This window comes from Ochotona curzoniae, unplaced genomic scaffold (assembly GCF_017591425.1).
Source record: "Ochotona curzoniae isolate NIBS_2020 unplaced genomic scaffold, NIBS_Ocur_1.0 contig_523, whole genome shotgun sequence".
Classification (NCBI taxonomy): Eukaryota; Metazoa; Chordata; class Mammalia; order Lagomorpha; family Ochotonidae; genus Ochotona; species Ochotona curzoniae.
In genome coordinates this window covers 54,721-77,645 of record NW_024466459.1, presented here as the reverse complement: position 1 = coordinate 77,645, position 22,925 = coordinate 54,721, and the positions used below count along the sequence as shown (strand labels likewise).

The window sequence follows — 22,925 nt, the reverse complement described above, 5'->3', positions numbered from 1 at the left end:
GAACAGGTGCTGTTGGTTCAGACACGTGTTGAAGCTAGAGAGTAGCAATAGTCAAGCTCACGGTTCTAGATAATGAAATTCTGAGCATTTTCATGTACTTTTCATTACATTTATTCTCCTTTGTATTGGCTTAGCCTTAACAGACTTTTTCTAATCAAAAAAATTAGATTCATTCTGAGAAAAAATAACAAACTTCCATTTTGTCTAAAAATGTGCCACTTACCATCAACTTCAGTCAACTCCTGGATCTTCTCAAATTCTGGCTTAGAAAGGTAAACTCCAAAATTTTGAAGACAATTATTTAGATCTGCATAATCAACAGTTCCATCTTTAATTTTATCAACAGCTTTAATGACATCAGTCATCACTAAAAATAAAACAGTAATTTAGTAAGTTAAAATAAAATAAACACTAGTGACAAATTGAATTTCAGTTCTAACATTAAGTTGCTAAAAATAAAAGTCACATCAGAAATGTTAGACTAAAGCATGATCAGTGAAATAAGCTCAATATCACAGTCAAAATAAATAGTTCTATCTCACTCTATAGAAATCTCTATCTAAGAAAACACTAAATTAACTGCAGACAACATTACAATTTACAATATATAAAAGCAAAACACTATAACCTTTTCCCCACTTAATACAAGGTAAAATTCCCTAATAATTTGTTTCTCAATGGCAGAAACAGACGCAGAAAAATCTCAACCCCAAATTATAAAATGAGGTAAAGTTTTGTGGCAAAATGTGGTTTGGTCCCTGGTAAATTTATCTTATCTTCTTTGAATATAAATATTATTATTTAGCAATCACTTTCCTACAGTGGTTTTTCAACTTACTTACTTGTCAAATTCTTTTTTTAGTGGAGGTTTAAGTTTACTATTATAAAGTAAATTTAAGGTATATAATTGTTAAAATTAAAAGAAAAATAGGAAAGGAGGGAAGTAGGTGGGATAGTGTAGTAAATATCATATTCTCTTTTTTTTAAAGATTTATTTTTATTATTTTTTCATTGGAAAGGCGGATATACAGAGAGGAGAGACAGAGAGGAAGATCTTCCGTCCGATGATTCACTCCCCAAGTGTCCGCAACGGGCCGATACTATGCCGATCCGAAGCCAGGAGCCTCTTCTGGGTCTCCCACGCGGGTGCAGGTTCCCAAAGCTTTGGGCCGTCCTCGACTGCTTTCCCAGGCCACAGGCAGGGAGCTGGAAGGGAAGCGGGGCTGCCGGGATTAGAACCGGCGCCCATATGGGATCCCGGGCGTGCAAGGCGAGGACCTTTAACCACTTGCGCCACCACGCAGGGCCCTAAATATCATATTCTTAAAAGTGTATGTCTGAAACACAGGAAAAAATTTTCCCTTTGCATAAATAGAAAAATTTTAAAATACATAAAATTTGTTCCTTTTATATAAATAAGCATGTTTAAAGAAATTACTAAATTTCTTTTTGTAACACTTTATAAAATTTGTACTTTACAAACGTGGGCAGTATTTTCTCCTTTAAATATAAACAAATTTCTATCACAGTGAAAACACTAAAAGGAAATTCTAGGTGGTGGTACTGTGGCATGGTGAATTAATCCATTGCCCACAATGCCAGCATCCCATTTCAGTGCTGCTTGGAATGCTTGCTGTTCTACTTCCAATGAAGGCACCTCAGAAAGCAACAGAAGATGGCCCAACTCCTTGAGTTCCTGCACCTACTGAGAACCTAGATTCCAGATTCCCAGCTTCTGCCTGGCCCAGCCCCAGTTGTTAGGAGTGATGTTAATAATAGGATAGACTGTGGGATATTATGAGAACTCTTTGTACTCCATTTTACTGCTTTTGCTTTGGAAATTGAAAACTATTCTGAAATTGAATGCTTTATACAAGAATATATTTTCCAAGGGTGTTGTCAGACTGAATCCCCAGTTCCTGCCAGAGACTGGTACCTACAAATCGAAGGTTTGTGAACATCACAACCAGGTGGTCCTTGCCACCCCTACAGCTGCCAGGAGATAACATAACAAGAATGCAGCTACTGCATAGTAGTACGTAATTAGGATCTTGCCTTGGGTCCACCTCCTTCAGACCCAGCATCTGATGAAGCCCAGGTCCTCTACCTACATCACTCGTGGCTAGTGCTCACACACTAAGCCTCTAGACTTGCCCAACATCAGGCATAATGGACCCAGTGTGGCACATATTGCCACCAATCTCAAGCAGGTGTCACCAAGACATCAAGGTACCCAGTGGTTTGAAAAATATTCTAACACAACAAAGACAAATTGGCACCTCATTCAAGCAAGCTCCTTACAAAAATTAAAATTCCAAGTCACTCATAAATCCTATCACAGTGTTAATTACTTTTTGATCCCCTCATTTTCATTAGTATTATTGTCCATAGTGATACTGCTGTACAGGTAACATTTTTTCAGTTTGTAAAAACAAGATGACAACTCTATGAGACAATTAAGTTACCTATTCTTATCCCAAAAAAGCAAAATTTTAAAGCTGGCCCCTGACTTGCCTGAGAGTCAGAGATTCTAAACATCAGTTCAAAGGCAAGCCTAGTTCTGCTGAGCCTAGTTCTTCTCCACGCAACAGTTCTTTCCTCCAAATCATCTTAAGTTGAATTTCTAGCCTACAATCATATTAAAGAATACTTGTTCCTTGGAGGCAGTACTCACAAAGTCATCTACCTCACCATTCCATTTTCTATAGAGTTCAGACTACATACCTGCTGTAATTCTTATATAAAAGGTAAATTCATGAATTTATAAAAGGTAAACTATGAATAAAATTATTTGACCCTTCATTAACTCATCCTATTATTTATCCTTTATATCCGTGTTCTTTCTAATTTAGATTCATTCATTTCAACAATTAATGAGGATATTTGAGTGGAAAGAACTATGCAAAGCATTAAAAACACAAATAAGTGCAACGCAGTCTCTGATTTTTCTGTATCTATTACTGGCAAAGAACTAAACTAGGTAATAAGTTCATAATTGACACAGGGAAAAGTAAAGGTGTCCATACAGATGAACCATGAGAAAGTAAGGGAATCTTCAATATCATTTTAAACCTCATGAGACCATGCAAATTCTGATAGGCATTGTAAGGGCTCAATAACTTTGTTAGCACTTGTTCCAAGAATACACAAGGGCATTTCAAAATGCTTGTGATAAAATCAAGCTAAAAGATATTTATATAGATATTTTAAAATGTGAAATATATACGTAGTTTTTCCATAATGCTTCCAAATTATTCTTCAACAAGCTTACATGAAGCACTTATTATGAAAAAACTATGCATGAATTGTAAATTTTTTGAACCAAAATAAGTTCATCTTTTAATTATACTTTTCCATGCATACTTGAAGATCTCTTGTATTTTGATTTAATTACATGTCCTTTCCTATTTGTTTTTAGTTAAAAATTATTCCCAGATTTTAGGGGTTCATTTTTAATGCTATTCCTAAGACAGTATCTTCCCAAAAGGTTACTTCTTTCCTCACTTCAGATGAAATTCTATAGAGATGTTAGTTACTGATATCAAAACAAATCTTCAATACAAAAACTGCTCCTAGAAACTTAAACTCTACCTTGAATGTAGGCTGGTGACTAGGAAATGCTATTTAACATCTTGATGCTAATAGATTGCTTTGATAACACTAGCTCTAATTCCTCTACATTTTTTACCCTCCAAGGATTTTTTCTTGGATTCTGAGGATATCTGCTTATCACATTCCTGTTAGATATTAGGGTGTTATTACCTGAGCCTATTTGCAACTTCACCTATTACCCATCCGTCCCACCCTAAAGACACAGCTACAAGTAATGATAAAGAGCCCAACCGTACCAATCCTGACCTGTGAAGGGTGTACCCCTTCCAAGCCAATCCTCTAAGTCAGAGCTCCCACAAATCTCCTTCTACTTAGTTCCATTTTTGTATCTGTTATTCTGAATATTCTCTAGAATGGCCATTTTCTGACCCATTCCAAATTGAGATAAATTACTCTAAAATTGATAGTAAGATGAAAAACTATCTAAATTGATCAGAAAGGTCAACATGATCAGCCGCTCACCATCTCTAGCTGCATCTATGGCATTCTCCTGGGACTCTTCATCAAATAAAGGAACTCCTTTTGAAGGCAATACAGGCTGAAGTTCCTTGGCAGCAGTGGAACCCTCTTGGAAGTCACTCATAGGTTCACAGACATTTTCTAAATACACAAAATGGAGAGGGATCACAAAGCAACACAATTCACATTTTTCCAAAAGCAATGGTTGGTACCTAAAGTCTTTATCCGGTAACCATAGAACAAATTTTATCTAATTGATGTTTTCTTTCTTTATTCCAGTGGCATCTTGCATTATACTTAATCATTCTCTTATACTTCCAACACAAAACCATCTTGAAATACTGTAAACTCTATAAACTGCATGATTGGAAGAACAGCCTGTGGCACTGACACAATGTTTCTTGCCTCTCATTAAAATATAAATAACAAGTCCAGAATATCAAATATATTGTTTAAATCCCAGAATTCCAAGAAAAAGATAACTTCCCTTTTCCATACATTTATTCCACCATGATTTCAGTTTACAAACTCAATAAATAAATAAATAAATAAATAAATAAATAAATAAAATCCAGAGAAATTCATTTGGACTTCATCACCTTTATAACATGATATAGGCCTAATAATTACTTTTGTGGTATTTTGGCCAAATATACATAGCGCCAACTTATCCATGCAAAAGTACAAAGAAAGACCAGCATAGTGGTCCACTGGGTTCAATCGTTGCCCATAATTCCAGCATCTCAGATTGGCACCAGCTCAAGTCCCACCTGCTCCACTTCCAATCAAGCTCCCTGCTAACACACCTGGAAACAGCAGAGAAAGGTGGTTCTAGTGTTTGGGCCCCTGCCATTCATGAAGGAGATCCAGGTGGAATTCCAGCTTCCTGGCTTCAGTCTGGCACAACCCTGGCCATTGAAAGCATTTAGGGAATGAACAAGCAGATGGAAGATGTTTCTGTCTCCCTCTCTACCTCTCTCATTCTCTAAATGCCTTTCAAGTAAATAGATACATCTTTATGTTTACATACATGTATATGTATAAATAGATAATACCTGTACACACACACAGAAAATGAAAAGAGGGATATTACACAAAATAATGTGAGGATAGTGACAAGGCATAAGGAGGTTAAGCCTCCACCTGAGGTGCTAATGTCCCATACAGGTTCCAATTTGAGTCCCAGATACTCCACTGTGATCCAGGTCCCTGTTAATGAGCCTTAGAGAACAACAAAAAATGGCCAAGCTCTTGGGCCCTTGTACCCACAGGGAAAACCCAGAAGCTCCAGGTTCCTGGCTTCTGATCGGCCCAGCTTTGGCCTTTTGTGACCATTTGGGGGGTGAACCAGCAGATGGAGGATAACTATCTCTTCTTCTTGCTTTAAATCTGCCTTTCAAATAAAAATAAATCTTAAAAGTATATGGGGAAATCTTTACCATCCGTGCAATTCTTGTGAATATAAAAGCAGTTTAAATAACATTAGAAAACATTTTAAATTCTGAAGGAAGCAATACTTAATAGAATAACAATTACCAAACACTTGTTTGAAAATTGTACCAGGTAAATTATTTCATATTCTCTAAATACAGAAGATTAAGTATAGCAGTGATGCATCATAAGAATTTAGTGATACCAGGAAAGCACATATCACTTTGTTTTTAACATCTCTTCTGCCACTATATAAATACCTATGATTATCTAGTATTGTTCCTTTGTACTTAAATTACAGATAAAGCTTTGGGATAAAGAACTCTTGGAAATAAAAATGAGACATAGAAGAACAGGAATGCATTGATTAAGAAAGCAAAATAAGCACACCTACCCCTCCTTAACAGATCACATTTTTTTAACTGAATAACTTGAATTGTGCATTAGTATATGAAGTTTTCAGTAAGTATTCACTTAAACTACATTAAATAGTAAATCCCATCTTTTAAATGGAAAATACGCTTCTTATGAAAAAATCAACATAACTTTAGTAGCTTCAGCATAGAAAATAGGAAGGGACATTTAAGTAGATTCCAAACACTACACGTCTGTTACGGAAGGAACACAAAATAGGCAGAATAGTGGCTGGGAAACCATGGACAAGCCTTCCAGAGCTGAGATTCATGGCCTCGGTCATTTCCTCTTGAGATAATACTTGACATACTATAAATAATGTGTTTAAATTATATAACTGTAAGTAAGAAAGGTGACAGAATTCCTACGCACCTGTTTAAATTATGAAATAAATATTTTCTGAAGAAATAGGTCTGCTACTTTCTAGGAAACTAGCATGAGTAAACCCTGAGAAGTTCCTCAGATAAAGATGGGTGTTTAAGGAAGGAAATCCAGAAAGGAACTGCCATTGGCATCACATACACAGCTATGTGTCAGAAGTGGCATTTACCCTGAGCACTGACAAATCAATTGCTCACATTTAATAACTAATTAATAACTGATGAACTCCAGGACCTACAATCTGACCTGTATGTAAGATACTGACCCAGAGTATTAGCTGAAGCTTCTTCCTTAGGTGAAACTTGTTTTAGGAGGTTGGAATGCTTTCTGAAAGCTGACTGCTGAAGTTCCGGAATACCAGAAATGCCACTTTCATCCAGAGACTTACTGAGGCTTGCAATATTTTCAGACTTTGAGTCAGAAATTCCAGCCTTCTCTGAAGGCTTTTCTAAGTTTCCACCATCCAATGAATATGGTTCCTGAATTCTTGCATTACTGTTACCAGTTCCACTCAGCACTTTTGTTTCTTGCCAAACATTTTTTGGTCTTTTAAATTCGGAGCCATCATTTTCCTCCATTATTTTACCATGATACTTTTTGTGTACTGCAGAGTCAGATGGCTTGGAAGGTAAACTTCTCTTCTTATGGTATGGTAGATTGTGTTCTGTTACATCTGATAACTTTTGTTTTGAAGTGGTTTCATCCAAAGCTGACGCATCTGTAATTGCTAAATAGAAACATATTCAATCATTTCATTTTATTATTATCATTTGTAATATATTTCAAAAAGCCCAGGTAATGATTTCACTAAAGCCACTCAAGAAATTTCCAGTTGCTTAAACATATAAAGCAAAGTTTAGCAAGTTGAATAAACAGAGTTGATTATCAAAAGATTGAACCACTAACCAGGCTAGATATAACCACAAAATACTATATGCCTCAGCTGGAATAGTGCTTAATTAACATAAGCACGGCATAGGAAATTAACCAAATTAATACATAGCTATATTGAGACCACAGACAAGTATAGAAAGTGGCATATATGTTGGGAACACACAAAAAGAAGCAGAACTAAATCCTTATTTCTCACAATAGGAAGTTTATTATTATTATTCTCTTTGTTTTCTTTGACATTATATCTGTCTCATTTTTTGTAATTTTTTTCAAATAAATTAAATTTTATTTTTAGAAATAAGAAAGCAGCAACATAAACACATTATAAATATCAGTTAAAAAGCTTAACTATGGGAAAACTTGAAGTATGACCAAGCAAAAGAATTTGTAACATATTTCAAGAAATTACAGTTTTTTAAATTACATTCATTTATGTTCTTGGGCAAATGATATTTGGACAAATGAAGGGAAGTGCAAGGAGTAGAATGGTGTGTGATAGCAAGAAGGCAAAAGTAATGTGCTTAATGAAGAAAAACTGAATAATAAATAAACTTCAATTTATTCTAATTTTTAAATGTCAGAATGTCAGAGTATCGCACAAATTATCATTTAAATATCACCTTCTTAAATATTTTTAAATAATCACTTTTTGTTTTAAAGTTTACTTTATGCTGCAATGTTTAAGGGAAAAATAAATAGTATGAGATAGTCACATAATTAATAGAGATTATAAAAAGTATTTAGAGTATTGCATTAAATCTCTCTCTCCCTGATCTAGAAATTATATCAAAGAGCAGATAGAAACCTTTTAAAACTACAAATTAAGATTTAATTTGAAAACAAGTTTTTATTAACAAAACTTGTTACAGCAACAGAATCTTACTTACAAACATCCTCATACTGCTGTAGTAGTTCATTCAAAGCAAATACAACATCTCCAATATCCACCATGTGGTTATCTACAAGGCAAAGAATAGGCTGAAATACTGTATTAATTATGACTGCCATGCTTTTCTAATATGAAAAATCACAAAAGACCAGATATTATGGATTTTTAATAACATTCAAAATCATGAATTAAGAGTAAACATTGAAACTTAAGACCAAGATTACAGTTTTTTGTGGAATCATTTGTGCAGTGAGGCAGTAGATAGAAATATTCCCTCATGTATCCATTTCCGCCCTCTCCTCTCACCTGCTCTCCCCTCCCGTCTCTTCTCTTTCCTTTCTTTTCCTTTCCCTTTATCTTCTCCCTCCCCCGCTCCTTTTCCCACAGCCTAACTACATTTCTCAGCTTTTACCATCACCTTCAACCAATTAACCTTTCTGATACTTCAAAATTTGGTGACATTTTATCTCTGATAATTCCTGCCTGATACTTTCAATATGAGCAAATATTACCGGCCTATGTCCAATGTGTTAGAGTATTTGCCTCATAGCATTTTAATTTTCGGTTTACTTGATTCTTTCCTCACAAGAATATGAACTCTCTCAGAACAATAAAGGTGTTTTATTCATCTTGGATTAACCTAGCATGGTTCCAGAAACAGCAAATATTAAATGACAATTTGTCTCATTCAATGAATGCACCACTCATTGATTAGTCATTGATCAATCCACTGTTAGAGGATATTTCCTGATCAAATATAAATATATAATACAAAAATACCTATCACATACACTGATAATGTTTAAGGCAATCTATATTGTGCTGACAGTAACTGAACATAATATTAATATTTTTGAATGAAAGCTACTTAATAAAATTGAGAATTAAAGAAATTTCATGTTCCTCCATTGTGAAGCCAATATCACTGATGCAAGAAATTACTTCTCCAGATAAAAACCTCTAAAACCCAATTTTATTCTTAGATTTTTACCAAACACACCAGATATATTAATTTTTTTTAACTTCTCATTAGTTTTTACAGACATTCTCTTCCTATAGATGCCAGTATTCAAGGTCACTTGCAAATAATAATCATCAAGAGTGAAAAAGACAGAAACAATGAATCACCCCATACTGATATTAATGGGATACAGATACATATATGTAATGTTATAATAAAGACAAATCACTTACTGTCAACATAGGAATATTTTAACACTTCATGAAAAGTTTCAAGGTTTATAGAAATATCCATCCTATCCAAAACATCCATCACTTCATTAGTGCCAACTCGACCATCTTTGATCCTACTAAACGTATTCAAGGCTTTCTGAAATGCTACCAAAAAATAAACTAATTATTATACCATGAAAATCACAGGTTTTCCATTTTCTATATGGCATTTGAATTTTTCGCTTACTTTTCCATTCGATTTCTCTTTAAAGCTTCAATATCTTCACAAAAATTTTCATCCATATTGTATACTGATTTTTTAAAAAAGATTTATCTATTTTTATTGGAAAGTAAGATAGAGAGGAGGAGAGACAAAAAGATCTTCTGTCCACTATTTGACTCCCCTGGTGGGGCAGGAGCTGAGCTGATCTGAAGCCAGGAGCAAGAAGCTTCCTCTAGGTCTCCCACACAGGTACAGGGTCCCAAGGCTTTGGGCTGTCCTCGACTGCTTTCCCAGGCCACAAGAAGGGAGCTGGAAGGGAAGTGGAGCCTCTGGGACACAAGCCAGAGCCCATATGGGATCCCAGCGCATGTAAGGCAAGGACCTTAGCCACTAGGCCACCGTGTCAAGCCCTATGTACTGATTTCTTTATCTCAGTGTGTTTCTATGTGGTTTTAAATAATCCAGTGATCATTTTTTCCATTCACTTTCAGGCATTTCATCAATTTCATCTTCACTTTCTAATATCGAGGAAGTGTAAAGTTTCTTTTGGAGAGTCATATGCTCTCCTTCTTTCTTGTATTTCTCCATTTACTTTTAGGCAATTCTGGAAGTATTTGTTGGTTTTCTGCTCCGATGATTTTTACCTTTAAGTTATACCTCAATGGTTTGGTGGAGTGACTGTTTCCTCAGTGACTGTGTGCTGGGTATGACCAGCATGCTCTGGTCAGTGCTTAAGTGCAGGTGAGTCTGGGGTGACATCCATGTTGGGCATGGTGAATCTCCTTTTCTGTCAGCACAGGAGAGGCAATGACCATGACTGTTAGTGGAATAACAGCCTCACCTCTCTTTCAAGGTGATAAAACCATGGTTATGCCATGGTAGCTATAATCCCCACCCATGTCAGGAGAAATGACCAGTCCAGTTCTACGTGCCTGGAAACACAGCTACACATCACACACTGTCAGGCAGTCACAGAATAACCAGTTTGTGAATCCGACTCCCAACAGCACAGGGTGCGGAAGCTCCCCTCATCCCTGCAAGTCTACCCCGACCATGAACAACAGAGGTAGAACTAGCCCCCTCTGAGCTTTCCACCTCAGCAGCTTGTGCTGTTGTGCATCCTTTCAGGGCTTGTAGAAGGCCGGGAGTATCTGCATCTTTCACATTCCCAGATAATTGTACTGCCCACTGCCAAGGCCACTAGGCCTGACTCAAACTCAGAGGGAACATGGATTTATACTTTCAATAGACTCAGTCACTTAATCACATGTACCCATACAGAGCCAGGCACACATCGCAGCCACCAAAGCCATGTAACCTCCAAGCAGGTCTGGGCCACTTTAAAAGCAGCAGCTCCTTCCCACTGGCCCAGACTCTTTGTGAATGAATGAGAGAAAGTGTATTCTTCCCCCATGGAAAGCTGCCAGAACTATTCCCCACATTCTGGTTCCTGTCCAAACCCAAAGTCCATGTGCTCCAGGAGATGATGTGACAGATAACGTCACCACTGATTCTGGCTGCAGCGATCTGCTCCGAACTCAGTCTCAGCTGTCTTCCTCAATCCCCAGTGAGATGCCTCTTACTTGAGTGTGAGCAGACTTACACAACTGCAGTTCTTCCCTCATTCTTTTCATATACAAAAGCAGCATCCTAAGTTAGTGTAGCGATCTGCTATTCTGCCATCTTGGATCTCTAAAACTTGGATCTCTACTTATGAATGGTTAAACAGAGTTCTATACACTTACTCAAATATTTCAAATGAAAATAATACAGTCAAAGATTATATGGATTGTTTAGAGGAGAAAAGCAAACTTCTTATTCTTGGTTGTCCTCAGAGCACTTTGGTCATAAATATAAAACAGGCTCAATGCAAAAACAAGGCTTGAAAAACAAATAAGCATATGGAAGAAAACAAGTGATTCTCACTTATGATTAAACAAGCAGGAAATACTTAGGAATATAAACATACATAAAAAGACATGTATAATAAGAATAAATAAAAATGTAAAAATAAACCAAGTAGACAAAAGGGAACCAGGAAAAACTTAATTCCATGGAGGCTAATTAAAATGTCAAGTAGAAAATGAATAGGAAAACATGCAAAGCAGCATATTTAGATTGATCTTTATTGCATGTTGTGTTAATAACATTTATTAAACAAATGAATAAACATTAAAGGGTTTTTCTGGCCTACTGTTTGCTCATCTAGGAAAATGAAGGTGGTTATAATCATATATCCTTGATTCTAAGAAAATCAATATACTTTGGTTAACTACAAACACATAATTCCAGTAACTTGATTCTTGCTAATGGAGAAATGAGGAATGCTTTAAATGAGATCCTGAACAATAGAGAACTCAAATACTTGGAAGTATTGCTTCTATTGTTTTTTAAAAGACATGTTAATTCATTTAAAAGATAGACTTACAGAGAGACAGGAAGAGACAGAGAGATCCTGCACATGCTGGCTATTCCCCAGATGGCTTCAACAGCCAGGGCTGGCCCAGGCTAAAGCCAGGAACTTTATCAGGGCTTCCACACAGGCACCAGGGCCCAAGCACCTGCCCATCTTTTGATGCTTTTCCAAGCACATTAGCAGGGAGCTGGATTGGAAATGGAGTAGACAGAACTAAATCCAGTGCCAATCTGGGAGGCCATCATGGGAGGAAGCAACTTAACCCATTATGCCACAATGCCAGCCCCTGTTCCTATCATTAATATGAATACTGCCTTCAATTATCTTTGCTTACAATTTAAATATAATGTAAACCAAATGTTATTAGAATATTTAAGTATATATGTCATTTTTAGAGAAAAATGCAAGTGGATTTCTAACAAACTTAAGGATCTACTGTCAAAGAAGAAAAAAGGTGTAATTTCAATAAGAAACACTACACACACACATAAAGGCATGGAAGAATAAAACTGGCAGAATTTTTTTAACTGACTGAAGGATTCCTCCCTGCTAAGTATTCTGTGGAGGGAAAGAGGAAGGGCAATGAGCAAAATCACGAAGATGTGAGGAAACTGAAAACACGTTTGGACTACATTTATCTGATAATAGGAAGAACATCTACATTCTTGAGCAATAGCACGGCATTATAAAAATATCATTTTATATAACTACACTTGCTTTTACATGAGTGGAAAACCAGGAATTGAACATAGGAAGAGAATATTGTGAGCAATGATTTAGATTGTTTAATGGCTTTTATTAAAAAAAAGAAAGAAAAACTCATGTCTAGTTCTTTTAAGTCTAAATTCTTGAGAGGAAAAAAATAAATTTTTCTTAAAAAATAAAAATTTATATAACTGCTTCACTGATATCTACTAACAATATCCTCTCTTTATACTGTCAAAGAATAGTTCTTTTACCTGGATCCTGAGAGACCAAAGCAGCTTCATTCACAGCCATAAGAAAATTTGTAAAATCCAGCATTCCATTAACTATTAAAATGGTTTAGAAACAGAAGGAAAAATCTCATCAGCAAACAAAAATATAAGCTGGAAATATAAATAGAATTAACGTATGATATTACAATACTATTTTACCCATACTAAAAGGTTTTGTTTACCACAGCTCTGTATTTTATTTTGAAGTTCGATAATGTAATACTTCCTGTTTCTTTTTGTGCTCGAGATTCTTTGGCTACTTGAGCCATTTGGGGGATCCCATGCAAATTTTAGATTTTTCATAGTTCTATGAAGAATTGCATTGTATTTTGATAGATTGTACAAAATCTATACATCACTTTGTGTAGTATGGATATTTTAAAAATATTGATTCTTTCAACTGTTTTACAGTTTTTATCATAAAAATCTTTTACAACTTTTGTTAAATTTAGTCCAAGGCTGGGCCCAGTAGCATGGCCTAGCGGCTTAAGTCCTCACCTTGAATGCACCGGGATCCCATATGGGCGCCGGTTCTAATCCCAGCTGCTCCACATCCCATCCAGCTCCCTGGGCCCAAAAGCTTTGTGACCCTGCTCCCACGTGGGATACCCGGAAGAGGTTCCTGGTTCCTGGCTTTGGATCGGCTCAGCACTGGCCATTGCGCTCACTTAGGGAGTGAATCATCGGACAGAAGATCTTCCTCTCTGTCTCTCCTCCTCTCTGTATATCTGACTTTGTAATCAAAATAAATATTTAAAAACAAAACAAAAGGAAAAAATTTAGTCCATGGTATTTTGGGTAGCTGTTGTAAATGAGATTACTTTCTCAATTTCCTTTGTTCAAATAATTCGCAATGAGTGCACAGAAATGATACTGATTTTGGTATGTTGACTTTGTGTCTAACACATTTGCTAGATTATTTTTTTAGTTCTAATAGTTTTTGTTGAATTGTTTGTGTTTTTCAATACTTAAGATCACGTCATCTGTAATTAGTGGCAATTAGTCCCTTTCTAATTGTAACGCCTTTTGTTTCATTTTCTTGCATAATTGCTATGGCCATGACTTTCAACACTATGCCAAACAGAAGTGCTAAAAGTGAATATCCTTGTTGTATCACAAATCTTACAAAGCCTCCAACAGTTCACCCTTCAGTATGTTAGCTACAGCCTTTATATTTATGGCCTTTGCTATACTGAGGCACATTCTTTCTATACATAATCTGTTAAATGTTTTCTAATGAAAGGACATTAACATTTGCAAAATGTTTTTTTTTGCATTGATTGTGATGGACATATGGTTTTTGACTTTCAGTCTGTTGATTAAGTACATCATAGTTGTGGTTTTTTGCCTCCCTGGGATGGGGTGAATCTCAATCATGGGGAATATTCTCTCTTATATGCTGCTGGACTCCATTTGTTAGCATTTTATTGAGGATTTTTGCATCTATGCTCATCACTTAAACTGCCCTAAAAATTTTTGCTATCTTTGTCTGGTTCTGATATCAGGATAATACTGAATGAACATAGAACAGAATGGGTTTGGAAGTATTCTACTCTATTTTACAAAAATATTTGTGAAGAAATTCTTTCTGTATTATTATTATCTTATGATACAGTTGCATAGGCTCTGGGATTCCCCCTTCCCTTCCCCTACTCCTCTCCATTCCCGACTGATTCACCCTCCAGTATTGCAACGTGTAGTCCTTCACCTCTGGGTGCAGCGATGCACGCCACACTGTGTCTCCACATCTGGACATGTCACTTGGAGAAGTGGGATTCAGCCGTCTGAGCCTGGGCTTTCCTCCAGCAGGAGGCTTATTACTGTATTGGCCACATCATTTCTTACTGATTACTCAGTTTTTCTATTTCTTCATGATTCAATCTTGGAGTATGTATCTAGGAATTTGGCCATTTCTTCTACTTACAAATTAGTTTGTGTATAGTATTCAAAATGGTCTCCAATGATCCTTTGTATTTCTATGATGTCAACTTATGTCTCATAAAATGTCTCGTAATAATTATTCTTGGGTCCAATGCTGTTGCATAGTGGATAAAGCTGTCACCTGCAATGCTAGCATCCCATATAGGTGCTGGTTCGAGTCTGCTGTGCTCTACTTCCAATGCAGCTCCTAGTTTATGCGCCAGGAAAGCAGCAGAAGATGGCCCAAGTGCTTGGGCCCCTGCACCCATGTGGGAAACCAGGAGGAAGTTCTTGGCTCCTGGCTTTGCAGTGGCCCAGATTTATCCAGCCATTACAGCCATTTGGGGAGTAAAATAGTAGAGATAGTACATAGAAGATCTCTCTCTCTCTCTCTCTCTGCCTCTCTCTGTTTCTTTCTCTTTTTGTCTGCGCATGTTTAACTCTGTCTTTCAAATAAGTCTTCAAAAAATTATTCCTATTAATGGGATACCATATGATGTTTCTCTTTATGTATATATTGCATAATGTCCAGTCAGGGAAAAATATATATATATATACATACATATTCATGCTCAAACACTTAGCATTTATTAATGGTTATTTATTTTTTATTTATTTTATTGGAATCTTACCTTTTTCCACTTAGTCAAGTGCTTGTTGATTTCACTTATCTTTCTGAAAAAACTCACTCCTAATTTTGTTATTTTTATATATTTTGGCTTCTATTTATTTTTGCAGTGGCCTTTATCACTTTTCCTAAAGTGTCCTAGAAAGGAAGTCCATCCCACAAGTCTCCCTGTGGACCTAAAGCAGGTGTGGACTCCTAATAGTTACCAGCCTGTGGTCCAGCACCAGAGGATTCTGTGTGGCAATGGAACTCACAATGGAGTTGCCTAGTCCTAGGCTCTTCTGCAACAGCTTGAAAGTTTATCACTTTGTGTTGTGCTGCCTGGGATTGATAAAAGGATGTGGTGGTGGGCAGTGTCATGGCCATTACCACACTAGACCACATCCTCAGCTCACAGACAGCTGGGTTCAGCACACAGTCAGAGTGAAGGCAAAGAATCAGGTGATGTTATTCAGAATTAGAACACACATCCTTGCACAATACCTAATTAAGGCCAGGGGATCCATCCTTGGGCACAGATTTGAGAGAAGCAGTCATGAAGTGTTGACTTTCATTAACCTTTCACTGAGTCTGGGACAGTCTTTTACCTATTCCCTATCCACCTGCTCAGCAGATGGAGTCTTTTTCAGGCCCAGTTACCTAAGGTTGAGAGAGGGGTGATGGAGGAAGTCCCTTGGCTATTGGAATAACGGATCAAGAGCTCTTTCTGTCAGTGGCACTGACCTAGAGATAGCAGATATGGAACTCAGCCTGGTACCAGATTTCACCACGTGGGCCCGATACTGAGTTCTAACTCCAGAACACTCCCACATGAAGGAGGTACATCTCTTCATGAAGTGCTGCTAGGAGGTGGGGGAAGAGTGACATGGGTATCTCTTTCCTTCATGCCATCTTCAACACAACTTTATTATTATTATGCTAAAATTAGCTAGTTGGCTCTCTTATCTGGTTTCCTTAGTCCTTGTGAATGTAGATGTGTGCATGAACAGTTGTTCAAATTAATGTTTCTATGGGGAAATAATTACTAGAGGATGTTATTCAGCTACAAACTTACTCCACCTGAATACCTTTTTAGATGATAACTGGATATAGATGTGGTCGGCTCTGTGAATTATCTGTCCATGCATCTTGACCACTTTTCTATTCCAGGGATTAGCTTTGTTTGTTGTAGTTATTTTTTATTTATTTGAAAGGCACAGTGACAGAGAGAAAAGGAGAGACAGAAAGATGGCTTGCATATGCTGATTCAATCCCCAGATACTTGCAACAGCTGAGGTTGAACTAGGCCAAAGCCAAAATCCAGGAACTCCCTTTGATTCTGCTGCGGGGTGCAGGGGCCCAAGAACTTGGCCATCATCTGTTGCTTTCCCAGGTGATCTGGTAGGGAGCTGGATCAAAACAGATCACCCAGAGCTCAAACCTATACTCTGATACAGAACGTCAGCATTGCAAGCAGCAGCTTAATCCTCTGCACCACGGCAGTCCCATTATTTATTGGTTCATGTAAGTTTGTCAGTCTTAAAACTAATACCCTGGTAAATGCGTAAACCTCAAATGTTTTCAACATTTTAACTTATTTTTTCACTCTAAGATGCTTTCTGGTAAAGTTCTAAACTTAAACATAGCTCAATATATCAACCTCTCCGTTTATATTCAACCTTTTTCGCTTGACTTAAAAATATTTTCCTATTTGATACTCAGGTATGTAGGAAAAATTAAAACTAAAAAGTTTGAAAGGAAAAACCTGGTGGACATGTAACATCCTGTCACTTCTTTGGAAAACAAGAAAACCATAATAAATGAATTTGTACAGGGATTCTTCCAAAAGTTCATGGACATGGAACTAAAAGATAAGTTTATGTTGATACAAAATCACTGAAATCCATGCATAATTTCTTCACAACATATTTTCCATGAATGATTTAAAAAGCCTTTATGTCTATACTACAGCAAATTCATTTATAATTATATATCCAAGAGGAACTCCAGGACTCACAGATCACGAAACACGTCACGGTAAACAATGTTCACAGTGACTGAAATCTGGTAAGAATCCAAGTGCTTATCCATGCACTCTTTTGAGTGAATGAATAAACTGATATATTCACAAAGACTTTATTTCACAAAGATGTAAGCAAACTAAAAGCAGTATTACAATAACGTAAATAAATCTTAGCCATATAATATTAACTGAACAAGTCCTAAAAGAGTATATTCATCCTAAGAAACTCTACTAGTTTTTAAAACAACTAAAATTTCTATAATTATCTTAAATTACACTTTTAACAATGAAAGTATACAAAAACAAAATCAAGGAGTGATACAGTATTCAGGATAATGATCACCTCTGGTTAGAGGAAGCAAAAAATTGAGTTATTCAGCAAAGTTTACGGTTATATTTAAGTTGTCATCAAAGTTCTAGTTTTGATTTTGAGTGGTCGGGCCAAGTATTTATTAAATGATTAAAATAATACTACGTAACTATGTAAAACCAGGCCATTTTTTAGACTAATGAGCATATACCATAATCCAATGTAGCAACTACTCAATCGAATCATGTGTAACTGACGTCAAATTGTCATTTAATCTTATCTTTGATACCCTAGACACAGTTTTTGTTAAACCCTAGGGGGGGAAAAGTGAGCCTATAAGAAGAGTTAGCAGGAAGTAACAGGAGTACAACGTCCACTTGAGAAACTCGGTCCAAAAGAGAAGGTCTGAAAATGAGGTAGTGACTACAGGAAAGAAAGCCAAACCCAACCTGTGTGAGTGACTTTGCCATGGCAACGCCGTGGAAGGAGGGGGCTCCTTAACCCACATTGATACTTTAAGTATGAATGTCACTTTACAGAACAGTAGGCAGAGGTTCACAGAGAACACTGACTTGTCCAGCATGATCTTGCTCACTGCCTGCTCAATGGCATTTACTTCCTCCTTGCTAAAACCACCCTGATTTTGATGGATGGGTATGTGGTCAGCAATAGAGAACAAATCTTGGTTAGGATAATGGCACTGCCTCTTCTAAGATCTCCACCCAATACTTGCTTTGAAGCTTCAGAAAAGCCATGTGGCAGCCATGGCCAAAGGGATTAGCAGGGCACTTCCAAGGCAGCTTCTGGGAGAGCTTTTCTTTCCTAATAAACAGCGAGTCCTGGCTCCTCGTTTCAGATAAGTCCAGCTGTAGCCACCACGGCCATTTGGGGAGTGAACCAATGATGAAAGATTCTCTCTCTCGTATGTGTGAGAGTCTTAGCAATTCTAACTTTCAAATAATAAATCTTTAGAAAATGTTTTAGATACATAGTATGATGATATTTTAATAATATCCCAAATCTTAGTCTTCTAACGCCTTATGATTAGTCTGAAAGACATATTCATATTTTTAGACCCTTAAACTCTATACTTAAAACACAAAACTTACCATCAATATCAATTGCCTTTAGTGCCTGTAGCATTTCTGAATCATTTATAGAAATCTTCAAGATGGCAAGGATTATTGGCAGATCATTCACATAAATTTTGCCACTTCGAATTTTACTAAAAATTTTGCAGGCTTTATGAAGTGCTGCACATACAACAAAAGATTAATTAAATCAAACAAGCAATCGTTGTTGTAGTCCATAATCTTTTTCTTAAAGAAAAAAAAAAAACACTAAAAGGACATAGGGAAAAAGCTTTCTTGTTGCTGTTTTTGAGATTCTCTGCTTTAAATTTCAACAACTTGTTCAGGTTTTGTCTGGAGCCAGTGACCTCTGAGTCTATCAGTTACCTAAAGAGATCTCAAGAAACTATCAGAAAGCCGTGCAAGCATCACACAGACACTGGCCTTTGCCCATCTTCCCAGGGAAAGCACTTAGTCCACAGTCAAGGTTCTTGGCATTGTGCTTTGCTCCTGGGGCAAGATTTTTCATTCTTTAGTTTCCAGTGCCTTACTCAGAGCACATTCTCAAAACAATGTTGGGCTAAATTTGATGTGCTTTAACGGATACCATATTTTCAGAAAACAGACACTAGATGACAGTGCTAAACACAAAATTAACCCCCCAAAACAGCACTAGTATTTTAGAAGTTGAATCTGGATTTCAATGAAAACAACAAGCAAAGAAGAAAAAAGAAGTGGAGGTTAATGAAAACAACATTTTCAAGAAGCTTCCCTCAAAAATAGTATAAACCTAACTAACCTCAGATCCCAGGAAATCAAAAGAAAATCAAAAACAAATAAAAAGTGAAGGAATTTACCCATGGAAAGAAAACTTTTCCAATGTGATAAAGGGGAAAGGTGTGGATTAAAAAAGAAAAAGAATCCACTGTCAAGTTTACAGGTAGAAGGAGCAAGCAGTTCAGGAATATTATGATCAACGGTTTTATTAAATCTCAATAAAGCAAGATTTTGAAAAGATCTTAGCACTTCCATGCTCATTGCTGCACGATTCAGAATACCCAAACTGTGGATACAATCTGATTAACCAACAATAGATGCAAAGATCTTATTAAAGTGTGCTTTACGCACATGTCAAATTACTGTTCAGCCCCTAAAATAAGAAAATTCTGGGGTGAGTGCTGGGGTGAATGCAGGTTAAGCCATTTCTTGGGACAGCTGCATCTCACACAGAGTACCAGTTCAAATCCCAGCTACTCCACTGTTGATCCAGACTCTGGCTAATGTGTCTGGGAAGGCAACAGATAATGAGTAAGAGGAGCATTTTGGTCCCTGCTGCTCAGATAAGAGTCCCTAGCTCCTGACGTTAGCCTGGCCCCATCTTGGCTCTTGCAGCATCTGCAAGTGTAGAACAGATGCAAGATCTCCTTCTGTCTCTGTTTTTCTGCCTTTCAAATAAATAATTTGTTAAAATGGAAGAGAATCCCGTAATATGAAGCAACATGGATAAATACGGAAGACATTATAATAAATCAAATAAGTCAATCACAGGACAAACACTGTATTAGTCCACTTACATGAAGTATCTGAAACAGTCAGAACTCATAAAAAAGGATAGAATTGTGGTCTGAAAGAGCTTCAAGGAAAAGTGAGCAGGGGTTTGCTGATCTATGGGCATAAATGTTCAGTTACACAAGAAGGATGAGTTCTAAAGATCTGCTACGCAATATTGTGCTTATAGATAATAATACTACAGTATATGCTTTAAAATGTTTTAAGCAGAATGATCACATGTTAAGTATTCTCACCATAATAAAACTTCTTGATGAAGGAGAAAATGTTTGCTTTCATATGTTTCAGAAAAGTTAATAGTAACTACATAAAAACTTAAAAAGAATATGTGATAGGATTGAGGGTTTAAGAAGAGTAATGGAATGGGCACTGATGAAAACATGAAAGAGACCTGTGCAAACTTGGGGGGATGCCAACCAAGGGCAGGTGAGGTTTAAGATGATAGTGGCAACAAAAGGGGAGTCAAGGGAATAACAATTGAAGCAAAGGGAGATGAGAATATAAGAGACTGTGAGCAGAGAACAAGATATCAAAACCTGAGATTTCAACATGATAGCATTATTCAATATGTGGCCATGAATGTTGGTTAGAAAAATACACGTTAAAATAACTGATTTTAGAAAGTGTGAAGTGAGAGTACTATATCTATCATTCACATGAACAACAAGATAGGTAATGTGATTACTGCAGTTAATATAGAATGAGGAAATATGCCAAATTACTCCATTAATATAAAGGAGACATCTAAGATTTAGGAAATGTCAATCACAATGAGTAAAGCCTTCATATTAAGGTGCAAAAGTGAAATTCTAGTGAAACCAATAATTAATACTTTGTCCATTAAATATAACACCTAGTCATTTTTTTCAAAAAATACATTTAAACTAAAAGAATACCTATATATTCCTTATCTTACTGATTCAACAGAATATATAACATATAAATTTATACTATATTATATGATACATATTTATGTAATATATTTTCATATTATATAAAACCATATAACAAAAATTATATATTTGTTGTGTAATTTATAATTACCTAATAAGAAATTATATATCATAAATATATTAGATAAAATATATGATGTTTATATATTTTATATAATATACTATTAATAATATAATAAATGTGTTACACATAATAAAATTATATAGTATAAAATAGTATATTATATATTAAATATATATAAATTAAACTTCCTACTTTCACTTCCTCATAGGCTGCAACATTTGTCATATTATATAACATTGGCTAACACCATAAGCCACAGGGATTATACAAGGTAGTACTAATTGCTGAAACAGTTTCTGAAAAAGCATATAACCAGGAAGTTATTTAAAACATTACAAAATCTCTTATTACCATTTATGTCTTGTGAGTGTAAGTATACTTGGGACATATTATCATACAACGTCAGGTAGAGATTAGAAACAATTTCCTTCTCCCTGTCAAAGAAACGGCCACATTAAAAAAAGCAGCAAATAAAATACAGAAAACCCTACTTAAAATTTGAACAAATTTACCAATAGCCCAATATTTACATACAACTTTCTTGAAAAAGTATCCAAACAATCAAGAGGTATTTCCATGCTCATCACGCCCTTCCCACCTTGTTCTCCCGGCAATCTCTCTCTAACACTGTCTAACCTAGAGGATAAATAACGCCTCTGACCCATCATGCTGTGGCTGTGCTCCAATTTTTCCTGCTCTTCTTCCACGTCACAACAGCATGTTTGTATTTAAACAGCCAAAGAATCCCAAATTCCATCACCTTTAAGTAAAACTGTTTGGAAAAGATGACTCATCTAATATTGTAGCACATGGACAACTGAAATAACTTAATATTAGTGCTGGAGGAAATCTGAATAGTCCACGTAGTGCACGATTTTTATAAAGATGTGCAAAGCAAAGCTTAGAAATGTACGGTGAAGTTTACAAGTGCCTAAGCCAGCATGGAGGTCAGTCAGGACTCAAGCCTGTTTTTCCAGTTCCACAGAGAGTGCTCTTGCCACTTACCCTAGCCTTACCAAGTCTTAGTCTTCATAACCTAGTTGACATTTTTTATGTGAAAGGTATATATGATTCCAAGAAGAAAAAACCCAAGCATGAGATTCAAGCAATAGAATACGATCATTTAAATACCGCAAAATTGAGGAAGATCTATGACTGGGTAATGGCGTCCCGCAAACGCTGGGCCGATCTGGCGATTTGTACAAACAGGATTCTTTTCTAGTCATCTTTTCTGTTGACAGTTTCAGAGAAGGAGAGGAAGTCTAGGGCCAAATGCAACAAGGTTGATGCCTGAGATCATGTTGGTAATCCAGAATTCTCAGCTACTGAACTGCTTAAAATATAATTAATTGTATTTCAGCTCCTTAGTTAACCACGGTTCTGATGTAGATCCATTTCTTATAACTAATGTAATTGTATATACTAAAAATTTAAATAAATTCTATAATTTTTTGCATTGCCTTGCTTTTCCTAAGTATATAACTAATCCCCTCCTACTTACTATTTTGTCAATATATGGTAACAATTTAGCAGAGTAGGG

The 22,925-nt window shown here is 36.2% G+C and overlaps 1 protein-coding gene across 1 annotated transcript in view; it reads right to left on the bottom strand.

Annotated features, from left to right (window-relative positions):
• Positions 1–22,925, bottom strand: part of EFCAB13 (EF-hand calcium binding domain 13) — a 191,792-nt gene that overhangs the window by 153,298 nt on the left and 15,569 nt on the right. The window contains exons 6-14 of the mRNA XM_040989343.1: positions 22,517–22,647; positions 21,737–21,819; positions 18,839–18,982; positions 12,852–12,923; positions 9,275–9,418; positions 8,079–8,150; positions 6,563–7,024; positions 4,075–4,212; positions 224–367 (exon numbers count right to left, since the gene is read on the bottom strand). Coding sequence (XP_040845277.1) covers positions 224–367; positions 4,075–4,212; positions 6,563–7,024; positions 8,079–8,150; positions 9,275–9,418; positions 12,852–12,923; positions 18,839–18,982; positions 21,737–21,819; positions 22,517–22,647 — 1,390 coding nt within the window. The remainder of the gene's footprint in view (positions 1–223; positions 368–4,074; positions 4,213–6,562; positions 7,025–8,078; positions 8,151–9,274; positions 9,419–12,851; positions 12,924–18,838; positions 18,983–21,736; positions 21,820–22,516; positions 22,648–22,925) is intronic.